At 45.1% G+C, this 13,802-nt stretch overlaps 1 protein-coding gene across 2 annotated transcripts in view; it reads left to right on the forward strand.

The window, feature by feature from the left end:
- Window positions 1–13,802, forward strand: part of tll1 (tolloid-like 1) — a 414,199-nt gene that overhangs the window by 300,728 nt on the left and 99,669 nt on the right. For both annotated transcript variants that reach the window (XM_085962033.1, XM_085962042.1), the window contains 3 exons: window positions 928–1,044; window positions 3,474–3,619; window positions 11,381–11,576. In XM_085962033.1, coding sequence (XP_085818159.1) covers window positions 928–1,044; window positions 3,474–3,619; window positions 11,381–11,576 — 459 coding nt within the window. The remainder of the gene's footprint in view (window positions 1–927; window positions 1,045–3,473; window positions 3,620–11,380; window positions 11,577–13,802) is intronic.

Raw genomic sequence — 13,802 nt, forward strand, 5'->3', positions numbered from 1 at the left:
TACATCGTGTCATCCTGGGTAATGGCCTTTTTAGTTAGCACTAGTTTGCATTTGGAGCTAAATAGTGACATCATTAAAGATATTCAGGATCATTTTATGGAAATGAAGAAATGATTGAAGCTACCTTTGTCAAAAGACTATTTTGTACATATGCCAAGTATGCTTTTGTGGGCTGTAAATTCAATCAATTCTTTTTTTCATTACGACCATTTGTTCCATGTTTTTTGAAGTTCTTAATCAGTTACTTTCTTTTACGTTTACATTATGACCTAGAATACTTGTTTTAGTTTTTTTTTACCTATTCCCAACTGCTCAAACAAGAATTATTTTATTTTATTGTATTATCGCCACTCATACCCTTATTGAAAAGTAATGTTTCCTGTAAATTTTATATTTTTTTAAAACAGTAAGTGCAAGGGACACCACTAAGAAAATTGTAACAAGTCTTACAATGTCAGAAAAATGAATTAACATAGAATTGACAGATTGTTGAAGGACTTTAAAAAAAATTATCAATGATATCTAAAGATGTTAATTTCCCTGTCAATGTTATCAGCATGAAATAAAATAAAGTAGATTCAAAAAATGAACAGAACGAGACAAAAAAGCACCCAAAGAATGTTTAAGTGAATCCCGGTTATTTGGTTTTTAAAAGTGTTACTGATGTACTCCAGGAAGCCCATTGTAGCAGAATAACAAATTTAGTTAGGTCTCTGGGGAAAGATCTCTAACAAGAATGATGCTGAATAGAACTACAAATAATAAAATGATGCACAGAAACAAATAGTGCAGTAATGTATATTTAAATATTAAAGCTTAAAAAGGCCTATGCTTATGAACTTTGCCTATTTAATTGTCTTATAAAGTTATTTTTAATTTGTTTCAGTGATGTATTGAACTCTCTTGTCTTAATATTTCTATATCCAGGCAGATACTGTGGCGATAAACTACCTGAAGTTTTAACTTCCACTGACAGCAGGATGTGGATAGAATTCCGTAGCAGCAGTAACTGGGTAGGAAAAGGTTTTGCTGCAGTCTATGAAGGTAGACTTTTAATTATATTACTATTGATAATTAATTTAAATGCTTACATATCAGTCTGAAAGTATTTCTTTACATCCATCTCCATAATTTTAGCCTCTCGTTATCTGGTCAGTCATTCATTTGTTGTGTGTGGCACCTTGTTGTTTGCAAATTGACTGCCATGCTTGCCTACAGAACAACAGCGATTGCACTTCAAAAGTAACCTAATGCTTGCAAAGCATTTTGGAATGTCCTGACGACACGATAGTGCACTGGGTGAAGGCACATTTAAGTGTGACAGGGGGAACTTCCATCAGTTGAAACAGATTTCCATTTATACAGCACCTTATCACAGATGTCCCAAAACCTTCACAACCAGTGAATTACTTAAGTAAAGTCACTGTTGTCATGTAGGCAAATGCAGCAGCAATCCCAAAGCAAGGTCCCACCAACAGTAAATGACTTAACTGACCTGTTGATCTGTTTTTGGTGTTGTTGGTTGGCCAGGACGCCCAAAGAAAACTCTGCTGTTCTTCGAATAGTGCCCTGGGTCTTTTACATCCACCTGAACAGGTAGACAGCACCTCTACCAATGCGGCTGCATCCTCTGGAATGGTGCTTGAATTCACAACCATAGTTGCCAACCACTCCTGTTTTGAGGAAGCAGAAAACTTTTTGAATGGCTGCTTATGTGACTTGTGCAGCTCTTTAAAATATCAGCAATTTTTAGCACCTTAAATTGCCCCACATGACTGTGCTATATATCTCTTCTCCGAATGCACATGGGGTGATTTCATCGGTACCCTGGGCTCCCGGTATCAATGGGGTTTGGAAATGTGTTCTCTGCAATAGAAACACACGCACATCGAGAACCTTACTGCAATCAGCTGATCCTATCTGAAACTTTCAAACACAAAATGTCAGCGCAAAAAAGAAATCCTGCGACAGAGCAGCATAAACCTGTAATCTGTAAGTTAAACGCAATGTATTGTGCCAATAATTTGATTTGGTTCAGCTATGGCTCAGTGGGTAGCATGCTCGCCTCTGAGTCAGAAGGTTGTGAGTTCAAGTCTCACTCCAGGGACTTGAGCACATAAAGCTAGGCTGACATTCCAGTGCAGTGCTGAGGGAGTGCTGCACTGTTGGAGGTGCCGTCTTTCGGGTGAGACGTTAAAATCGAGGCCCCATCTGCTCTCTCAGGTGGACATCAAAGATCCCATGGTACTATATCGAAGAAGAGCAGGGGAGTTATCCCCAGTGTCCTGGCCAATATTTATCCCTCAACTAACATAACAAAAACAGATTATCTGGTCATTATCACATTGCTGTTTGTGGGAGCTTGCTGTGCACAAATTGGCTGCAACGTTTCCCACATTACAACAGTGACTACACTTTAAAAGTACTTCATTGGCTGTAAAGCACTTTGAGATGTCCGGTGGTCGTGAAAGGCGCTATATAAATGCAAGTGATCGTCGTCGTCTTCTTTCTGAATTACCAATTCACTGTGGACCTGAGAATTTGATGGTGGAATAACTGGTGCCAGTGAGGTCAGATTAGTTCCTATTTTTGACTCTCATACCCAATTACCCTGTTTAATACCGAATACCGTGAGTTATACACACTTGGGGATGGCTCTCTGCTCTGATCAATAATTTGTTATAGAAATTATTTAGCTGCAATGAGTTTCAGGGCACCAAGCAACTGGAAGTGGCTCCTTAGCAACACCAGGCAACCACAGTAGCAAATAATAACAAACAGCTGTCAAATGCTCAGTATGAGGAAAGCTCATCTCAAAATGATACACCAAAGAGGAGAGCTGGGCCCTTGAGATAGGGAGAGAGTGGGTGGGTTGGTGATAGCAGACACTGGGTAAAATATTCCAGGAGCTCAAAATTATCCATTAGGCACACTAATTAAAATGAAGAACAAGCTAGAAACTTACATTTTTTTTAATGGATTTTAAATATAACTTTTTTGACTGGGGAAGTATGCGTAAAGATTACATTCAATGTAATAGAGGGGTTGAATTGTCACAGGGGATCTTCCAATTGTTCACTGTAACTTGGGCAGAAGATCGGTGAAAACACTGGAGAAACGGAATTTAAGCATTTCTCTAGGGTTTCTGTCGAGTTATGCTGCATGATAGGGAGAATCTCAGCAAAAGTTCAACCCTAGAGTGTTTTGCCATGGGACACAACAGGGCAGAGGTGGATTATGTTTCCGTTCTTGCATTCACTATTGTGGGAGGGCTACTACAATGTGAAATTTAAGCATAAATCACACTCTGCAATTCACTGAATTACTGCCCTTTCTGCTGCTTTCAGAGGGAGAGAGGTTTCATGCGTGTTTGTAAGTGCTACGTGAAAATATTATGTATAAGAACTCTAAAAGTTGCCATCTTGTTATTTATACTCCTGTTTACACATGATACATTTTTTACTTATTATTAGCAATTTGTGGTGGTGAGATCAGTAAAGAATCAGGACAGATCCAGTCTCCTAACTACCCAGATGACTATAGACCAATGAAGGAGTGCGTGTGGAAGATAACAATGTCTGAGCACTACCACGTAGGATTAATTTTCCAGGCCTTTGAGGTAATTGTGTTGCATGATAAATTAACAGGAAGCAAGTTTAAATGATGGAACCGCATTGTGCAGAGAATGTACCTTGTATAGTGAACCAACCCAAGGTAAAGTACAACTGGCTACTGAATTAATCCTCTTCAGAGCTGTAATCTACAGATAAGATTATAGGGGTTACTTGGCTTTTGTCTGTAGGTAATGAAAAAAATTTCAGGAACTACTCACTGGAGTTTGCATTAACTATATTTGAGTAGTAAAGTAGATTCCATGCTGGTTGATCTTATTTAAAATTTCATTTTTTACTTCTGAAGTCTAAATTATTCAGTGTTTTATAACTGAAGAGTTGAATTTCATATTTGGAAAGAGAATTAGGACAGGAAAATAACCTATGAACTCAATTTTATATCCAACTCTCAATCTCATTAGAAGGACAAAGAGCAATCTAGAATAAAAATACTTAACTAGAGGAGGGCTGATTTCAGCAAATTGAGGGGGGATCTGGCTAGGATAAAGTCGAGTCAAAGACTGGCAGACAGAAATGTAATGGAGAACTGGGCGGCCTTTAAATAGGAGATGGTTCGGGTACAGTCTAGGCACATTCCTACAAGGGGGAAGTGGGCAATAAGATGGAGTATAATGTGAGGAAATGTGAAGTTATTCACTTTGGTGGGAAGCATAGAAAAACGCAATATTTTTTAAATGGTGAGAAACTATTAAATGTTGGTGTTCAGAGAGATTTAGGTGTCCTCGTACAGGAAACCGAGTTAGCATGTAGGTACAGCAAGCAATTGGAAGGCAAATGGCATGTGGGCTTTATTGCAAGGGGGTTGGAGTACAAGAGTGAGGACGTCTTGCTACAATTGTACAGGGCTTGGGTGAGACCACACCTGGAGTACTGTGCACAGTTTTGGTCTCCTTATCTGAGGAAGGATATGCTTACCTTAGAGGCGGTGCAACAAAGGTTCACTAGATTGATCCCTGGGAGGAGAGGGCTGTCCGATGAGGAGAGATTAAGTAAATTGGGCCATACTCTCTGGAGTTTAGAAGGAGAGGTGATCTCATTGAAACATAAGATTCTGAGGGGAGGGGAGATGAAAGGTCATCGACCTGAAACGTTAACTCTCTCTCTCTTCACAGATGCTGCCTGGCCTGCTGAGTATTTCCAGCATTTTCGGTTTTTAGTTAAGATTCTGAGGGGTATTGACAGGGTAAATGCTGAGAGGTAGTTTCCCCTGGCCGGAGAGTCTGGAACGAGCGGGCATAGTCTCAGGATAAGGGGTCGGCCATTTAATACTGAGATGTGGAATTTCTTCACTGAGTGTTGTGATTCTTTGGAATTCTCTACCCCAGAGGACTGTGGATGCTGAATCGTTAATATATTCAAGGCTGAGATAGATAGATTTTTGGACTCCAGGAGAATCGAGGGATATGAAAATAGGGTGGGAAAATGGAGCTGATGCTGAAGATCAGCCACGATCTTATTGAATGGCGGAGCAGGCTCGATATAGCCATTTGGCATATGCTTGCTCCTAATTCTTATGTTCTTAAGGGGGAAATGGAGGGCAACAAAAGCCAGAGCTCCCTGGATGATGGAGTTAGAGAGTAGGATGACGCAGAAAAAGGGGGTGTATGGCACATGTCAACTTGATACTACAAGGGAGAATCAGGCTGAATATATAAAGTACAGAGGAGAAAGGAAATAAGAAGGGCAAAGAGACAGTACGAGAATAGATTAGCGACTAACAAAAAGGTATCCAAAGGTCTTCTATAGACATATTAACAGTAAAAGGGTTGTCAGAGGAGTGGTGGGGCCAATTAGGGACCAAAATGAAGAACTATAGCTGGAGGCAGAAGGCATGGCTGAGGTACTAAAGTATTTACCAAGGAAGAGGAACTTGCCAAAGCTATGGTAAACGAGGAGGTTGCTAGGATACTGGATGAGATAAAAACAGATAAAGAGGAAGTACTAGAAAGGCTGGCGGTACTTAAAGTGGATAAGTAACCAGTCCAGATAGGATGCATCCTAGGTTGTTGAGGGAAGTAAGGGTAGAAATTGTGGAGGTGCTGGCCACGATCTTCCAATCCTCCTTAGATACAGGGGTGGTGCCAGAGGACTGGAGGATTACAAATGTTACACCCTTGTTCAAAAAGGGGAGAAGGATAAACCTGGTACAGGTAATTACAGGCCTGTCAGTTTAACGTCAGTGGTGGGGCAGCTTTTAGAAACAATAATCGGGGAGAAAATTAACAGCCACTTGGACAAGCATGGACTAATAAAGGAGAGCCAGCATGGATTTGTTATGGGCAAATCATGTTCCACTAATTTGATTGGGTTTTTTGATGAGGTAGCAGAGAGGGTGGATGAGGGCAGTGTAGTTGATGTTGCATATATGGACTTTAAAAAGGCATTTGATAAAGTACCACATATTAGGCTTGTTAGCAAAATTGAAGTCCATGGGATAAAAGTGGAAGTAGCAGCATGGATCATAGAATGGTTACAGCACAGAAGGAGGCCATTCGGCCCAGCAAGCATGTGCTGGCTCTCTGCAAGAGCACTTCAGCTAGTCCCACTCACCAACTCTTTTTCCCCATAGCCCTGCAAATTTTTTTCCTTCAGGTACTTATCCAATTCCATTTTGAAAGCCACGATTGAATCTGCCTCCACCACCCTTTCAGGCAGTGTATTCCAGATCCTAACCACTTGCAGCGTAAAAATGTTTTTCCTCATGTCGCCTTTGGTTCTTCTCCCTATCACCTTAAATCTGTGTCCTCTGGTTCTCGACCCTTCCACCAATGGAAATAGTTTCTCTCTATCTACTCTGTCTAGGCCCTTCATTGTTTTGAACACCTCTATCAAATCTCCTCTCAACCGTCTCTGCTCTAAGGAGAACAACCCCAGCTTCTCTAGTCTATCCACGTAACTGAAGTCCCTCATTCCTGGAATCATTCTCGTAAATCTTTTCTGCACCCTCTTTAAGGCCTTCACATCCTTCCTAAAGTGCGGTGCCAAGAATTGGACACAATACTCCAGCTGAGGCCGAAGCAGTGTTTTATAAAGGTTCATCATAACTTCCTTGCTTTTGTATTCTATGCCTCTATTTACGAAGCCCAGGATCCCGTAAGCTGTTTTAACCGCTTTCTCAACCTGCCCTGCCACCTTTAGCGATTTGTGCACATATACCCCCAGTTCTCTCTGTTCATGCACCCCCTTTAAAATTGTACCCTTTAGTTTATATTGCCTCTCCTCTCTCTCCCTACCAAAATGTATCACTTCGCTCTTTTCTGCATTAAATTCCATCTGCCACGTGTCCACCCATTTCATCAGCCTGTCTATGTCCTCTTGAAGTCTATCACTATCCTCTTCACTGTTCACTATACTTGATGCATAAAATTGGCTAAGGGATAGAAAACAGAGTTGTGGTGAATGGCTGTTTATCAGACTGGTGGGATGTATACAGTGGCATTCCCCAAGGTTCAGTACTAGGACCACTCCTGTTTTTGATGTATTGTGGCGGTACCACTGAGTTAATCTAACTAACTGTATATAATTCTCTTTAACGATGTTCTAACACCAGCCTAAACCTGTACCATTGTGTTGGGCATTACTGGGTTTTGTATATAGAGTTTGCATGTACGGGGCGTGGCCCCTTTAAGAGCACGGGAAAATGCGGGCAAACGCGATGACGTCACGTCGCAAATCACGTGACTACCAAAACGCGGGCAAACGCGACGACGTCACGTCGCAAATCATGTGACTACCCAAGCGCGGGAAAACGCGATGATGTCACGTTGCAAATCACGTGACTACCCAAGCGCGGGAAAACGCGGGCAAACGCGATGACGTCACGACGCTAACCACGGGGCTGGACAGGCAGTCCTGGTGGCATCCCCGTTCGGTAAAGACCTGTACAATGGCTCTCCTGTGTCGATCTCTGCTGTTTTCTGGAATTCGTCAAATCCTACATTAAAGACCTGTTTGATTGTTCTCCTGAGTCGACCTCAGTTATTAGTTAGGAATGTGTCGATTCCTACATTGGTGACCCAGATTTTTGTGAACATTTTTCACAAAAGAAGCACGCCATGGAAGCAAACGCCATTTCGCTAAAGCTACCGCAATTCTGGGAGCAGCAACCGCCCTCGTGCTTTATTCTGGTGGAAGCCCCGTTCGCCCTGAAGAACATCGATGCAGATCAGGCCAGGTACGTTTCTGTGGCCTCCGCACTCGACAGCTCTACCGCCTCTTGGATCGTCGGCCTCCTCGACAGCCCCCATCAGAGCGCAAGTATGAAACCCTCAAAGCGTGGGTACTGCAGGTTTTCGGGCTCACAAGGTCGGAGCGCGCCCCAGCGGAGATGCGATGAGGACTCACCCCTCGCAAACCACGAGGACTCACCCCTCGCAAGCCACGAGGACTCACCCCTCGCAAACCACGAGGACTCACCCCTCGCAAACCACGAGGACTCGTCCCCCGCAGACGCCACCCCAGCTCGTCAGCCTGCTGGGTTGCTTTTTCTACCACGCGCAGTTTGGTGCGAAGGCGAAGCGTTGCCGCCCTCCCGGCAGTTTTCCCCCAAAAGAAGCCAACAACAACTAACACTGCGACCAACTAGGAACGGGTCTAACGGGCATCCTGCGGCCACGATGGTGATCGGCCACGTGGGAAAATTGCTGTTCATCACTGATCACGGCCTCACCCTTGAACCGGTGGCTGATCAATGCAGCAACTGTTTCTTCTCTTCCGTGTTACCGCAGTAACACTATGGCACGCACCATTTGTGTGTTCCCGACTCCTGAAGAGTTCGCTCGTCTGCTCGGCGAGTTTCCTGACCTGACAAGACCCACGTTCATTTCCTCCTGGATCGCTCGTTTCGGCATTCCCGCAGATATTCGTTCGACAGGGGACTTCCTACCATCATCGACAGAGCCATGGTCCGTGTCTGCCCAGCCGGCTAGTCACTAAGAGGCGGCCAGATGTTTCGCACCGGTGCCCGCTTCGAACCACAGGCTGCAGAGGTCACATGTTTCCACGGTCCTTCACAAGGCTGAATACGTTTTCATTCGCCATGACGCACATAGGGATCCACTCCAGGCCCCATTTACCGGACCACATTTTGGTCGACCGCTTGGGGCCAGCACCTTTGGACCTCGCCCGCCACGTTGAGACAGCACAGCCGCCGAGCCGGGGTCGGACACCCATCGTCGTTACGGCAGACCAAGTGCGACAGCCCGCCAGCCGCCCAGCAGCCTCCGCCTCGAGACTACAGGAGTCGTTCGGACAGGCTCGTCAGACCACCTCACCGTTTGACTTTGTCCATTAAAGCGAATTCTGGGGGGGGTGCATGTGGCGGTACCACTGAGTTAATCTAACTAACTGTATATAATTCTCTTTAACAATGTTCTAACACCAGCCTAAACCTGTACCATTGTGTTGGGCATTACTGGGTTTTGTATATAGAGTTTGCATGTATGGGGTGTGGCCCCTTTAAGAGCGCGGGAAAACACGGGCAAACGCGATGATGTCACGTCGCAAATCACGTGACTACCCAAGCGCGGGCAAACGCGATGATGTCACGTCGCAAATCACGTGACTACCCAAGCGCGGGAAAACGCGATGATGTCACGTCGCAAATCACGTGACTACCCAAGCGCGGGAAAATGCGGGCAAACGCGATGACGTCACGACGCTAACCACGGGGCTGGACAGGCAGCCCTCGTGGCATCCCCATTCGGTAAAGACCTGTACAATGGCTCTCCTGTGTCGATCTCTGCTGTTTTCTGGAATTCGTCAAATCCTACATTAAAGACCTGTTTGATTGTTCTCCTGAGTCGACCTCAGTTATTAGTTAGGAATACGTCGATTCCTACAGTATAATGATTTGGACTTGGGAGTACAGGGCACAATTTTGAAATTTGCAGCTGACACAAAATTTGGAAGTGTAGTTAACAGTGAGGAAGATAGTAATAGACTTCGAGAGGACATAGACAGGCTGGCGGAATGGGGCGTACACATAGTAGATGAAATTCAACACAGTAAATTGTAAGGTGATACATTTTGGTAGGAAGAATGAGGCGAGACAATATAAGCTAAATGGTACAATTTTAAAGGGGGTGCAAGAAGAGAGAGACCTGGGGGTGTTTGTGCACAAATCTTTGAAGATGGCAGGACAGGTTAACAAAGCAGTTAATAAAGCATATGGGATTCTGGGTTTTATAAGTAGAGGTATGGGGGTCGATTTTCCTGGAGCCGTCAGGCGGGGTTTTAGGCGTGTGTGTGTGGCGGGGGGGAATCCCGAATTCGGGGGTCCCGACACCATCCCGCCCAAAACCCGCCTCCATGTAAGTTTCACAGGAGGCAGGTACTCGCCCCGCACTGGGACCCGCCGACCTGAGGCGGGAAGGGATTAGTGCCAATTAACTGCCTGTTAACAGGCAGTTTTTAGCCTAATCCCTATTTTGAGGGGTGTCATGTGGGATTCCCGACTGCTCCTAACCCACGCCAGGTTAGAGCAGGCGGGCCGTCGGGTTGAAGGACTTGGAGGGGTCGCGATGTCGGTGTTCAGGTGAGTGATGGGTGCATGAGTGCAAAGGTAAGTGTGTTTGGTGTGTCTAAAGTGTGTAAAGAAGTTTAAATTACCTGTACTTACCTTTACAGTCTTTCTTCCTCTGGCTTCGGGAGTCCATCATTCAGCTGGAACTGAAAGCTGAATGGCTGTGATCTGTCAAAAGTGACAGCCTTCAGCTTTGAGTGCCGGTGAGAGTTCTAACTGAGTCTTCATAGAAGGACTCATGTTAGAAGTCAGACTGTCAGTGTTTGACAGCTTCAAACAGCTGTGAAACACTGATATTTCATCTGTCAACACGTCTTGACAGATGAAATTTCAGTCTGTGACGTCACCTGTTGCCGGGTGGCCCTTAATTGGCCTGCTGAGCCCGCCCCTCAACAAGGTCAATCAAGGGAAAATCGCGTGGATTGGTCGGACGTCGATGTAGGCGGGACTAAAACCCGAAAGTTGTAGTCCCGCCTCCTTCCCGACAGCTTAATGAAAATCGACCCCATAGAGTACAAAAGCAAGCAAGTTATGCTAAACCTGTATAAAACATGAGTTCGGCCCTAGCTGGAGTATTGTGCCCAATTCTGGGCACCACACTTTAGGAAGGACGAGAAAGCTTTGGAGACGGTACAAAAGAGATTTACTAGAATGGTTCCAGGGATGAGGGATTACAGTTATGTGGATAGACTGGAGAATCTGGGGTTGTTCTCCTTAGAGCTGAGAAGGCCAAGAGGAGATTTGATAGAGGTGTTTAAAAATCAGGAACGGTTTAGGTAGAGTAAATATAGAGAAACTGTTTCCAATGGCTGAAGGGTTGATAACGGGAGGGCACAGATTTAAGGTGATTGGCAAAAGAACCAGAGGCAACATGAGGGGAAACGTTTTTATGCAAGGAGTAATTAGGATTTGGAATGCACTGTCTGATTGGGTGGTGGATTCAGATTAAATAGTAGCCGTCTAAAGGGAATTGGGTAAATACTTGAAGGAGAAAAAATGCAGGGATATGGGGAAAGAGTGGGGGTGGGACTAATTGGATTGCTCTTCGAAAGAGCCAGAACAGTCTCAGTGGGCTGAATGGCTTCCTGTCGTGCTGTACTATTCTATGAATCTATGAAAACCAATACATGTTTAGTTGGTTCATAAATGTTTCTCAACCACTTTAAAATGGGTCCTGGTTTCCTTGTGCAAAAACAAGTAAAATATTTTCCTTATTCTGTCATAGGTTGAGAGACATGACAATTGTGCCTATGACTATCTAGAGGTCCGAAATGGCAATAATGAAAACAGTCCTTTGATTGGGCGTTTCTGTGGCTACGACAAACCAGAAGACATCAAATCTACTTCTAATACCCTGTGGATGAAGTTTGTTTCTGATGGAACAGTTAATAAAGCAGGATTTGCGGCAAACTTCTTTAAAGGTACAAATATGCAAAATCCTGAGTACTGTATGAGCCAATTAATATACCCAGTTCGTGTGAACATTTTTTAAAAAGGGAGTCACTGAGACAGATTCATGCTCTTATATGCTCTTATGGGAATTTGGGGTTTAAAGGAAGAGTTGAGTTTTTTTTGCTTTATAGGCACAGCTCTTAGCTAGAGGTGCACCTCATTGCGACAATAGCAAAGAAAGAAAAATATATGCTGAGCTTTCTCTGCCGGTAGACAAGCACTGTGATAAACAAATACTTGAATAGCTATTTGATTGGGCTTTCCAAAACAGACACAATACATATTTATAATTTTTAATGAAATGTAATCAAAGTGTGAGATATCAGAGCTGAAGAATACAATGGGCTGGATTTTCCCAGTGGAGGGGGTTCGTGGCGGAGAGGTAGTTGACAGGTTCCGGTCCTGCTCCCAGCTGCAGCCGCTCTGCTCGCACAATTTTGTGATGATTGGGCTTGTTAAGCCCTCGGTGCATGTTGCCCGGCCCAATCACGAGGTGCGGGTCTATTCAGCTCCTCTGATGACACATTTGCTGCCGTTGTATTTAATGGGGCCATGTCCCCCTTTGCTCTCACTTCTACTTCCACAGTCCCGAGTGCTGCTTGATAGCAAAGTGACTGCACAGAGACAGAGGGCTGAGCCACGCTTCGACGATGACTCCCTCTATGTTCTTGTGGAGGGAGTCTGAGGACGCAGGGAGGCTCTGTTCCCTGGGAGTGGAAGGAGGAGACCTCCTCACCAGACCTATGAAGAGAGACTGGACAGGCTGGGGTTGTTTTCCTTAGAGCAGAGAAGGCTGAGGGGGGACCTGATTGAGATGTACAAAATTATGGGCATAGATAGGGTAGATAGAAAGGAACGTTTCCCCTTAGTAGAGGGGTCAATAACCAGGGGGCATAGTTTCAAGGTAAGGGGCAGGAGGTTTAGAGGGGATTTGAGGAAAAACTTTTTCACCCAGAGAGTGGTTGGAATCTGGAACTCACTGCCTGAAAGAGTGGTAGAGGTAGGAGCCCTCACAACATTCAAGAAGCATTTAGATGAGCATTTGAAACGCCATAGCATATAAGGCTACGGACCAAGTGCTGGAAAATGGGATTAGAATAGACAGGGCTTGATGGCCAGCGCAGACACGATGGGCCAAAGGGCCTCTTTCTGTGCTGTATGACTCTGTGGGCTGGATTTTCATTCAGAAGTCAGGAAGGAGGCGGGACTACAACTTTCGGGTTGTAGTCCCGCCTCCATCGAGATGCGGCCAATCCACGCGATTTTCACTTGATTGGCCTTGTTGAGCCCGCCCAGTGGGCTCAGCAGGCCAATTAAGGGCCACCCGGCAACAGGTGACGTCACAGACTGAAATTTCATCTGTCAAGACGTGTTGACAGATGAAATATCAGTGTGTCACAGCTGTTTGAAGCTGTCAAACACTGACAGTCTGACTTCTAACCTGAGTCCTTCTACGCAGACTCAGTTAGAAATCTCACCGGCACTGAAAGCTGCAGGCTGTCACTTTTGACAGATCGCAGCCATTCTGCTTTCTGTGCCGGCTGAATGATGGACTCCCGAAGCCTAGAGGAAGGAAGGCTGTAAAGGTAAGTACAGGTAATTTAAACTACTTTACACACTTTAGACACACCAAACACACTTACCTTTGCACTCATGCACCCATCACTCACCTGAACATCTCGACCCCTCCAAGTCCTTCAACCCGACGGCCCGACTCCTCTAACCTGGAGTGGTTTGGAGCCGTCGGGAATCCCACACGACACCCTTCAAAATAGGGATTAGGCTAAAAACTGCCTGTTAACTATCTGTTAACAGGCAGTCAATTGGCACTAATCCCTTCCCGCCTCGGGTCGGCGGGTCCCAGTGTGGGGCGGGTACCCGCCTCCTTTGAAACTTACATGAAGGCGGGTTTTGGGCGGGATGGTGTCGGGACCCCCGAATTCGGGATTTTAGCCCCCTGCACGCCTAAAAGCCCGCCTCACGGCACACTGAAAATCGACCACTATGACTCTATGAACAAAGCAGCCTGGCTGCAAATAGCTGAGGAGATCACTGAAAGGTCTGTTGTTGCTCGCACCTGGATGCAATGCAGGAAGAGATTTAATGATCTCCTGCGTTCAGGAAAAGTGAGTGCCCACTCAGTAACACTGGCTTCACCAGTGGCAAAGTGGATGTAATTTGCGGACTTGTCAAAG

This window comes from Somniosus microcephalus, chromosome 2 (genome assembly GCF_052327205.1).
Source record: "Somniosus microcephalus isolate GS21.2 chromosome 2, FLI_Smic_1.0, whole genome shotgun sequence".
Taxonomy (NCBI): Eukaryota; Metazoa; Chordata; class Chondrichthyes; order Squaliformes; family Somniosidae; genus Somniosus; species Somniosus microcephalus.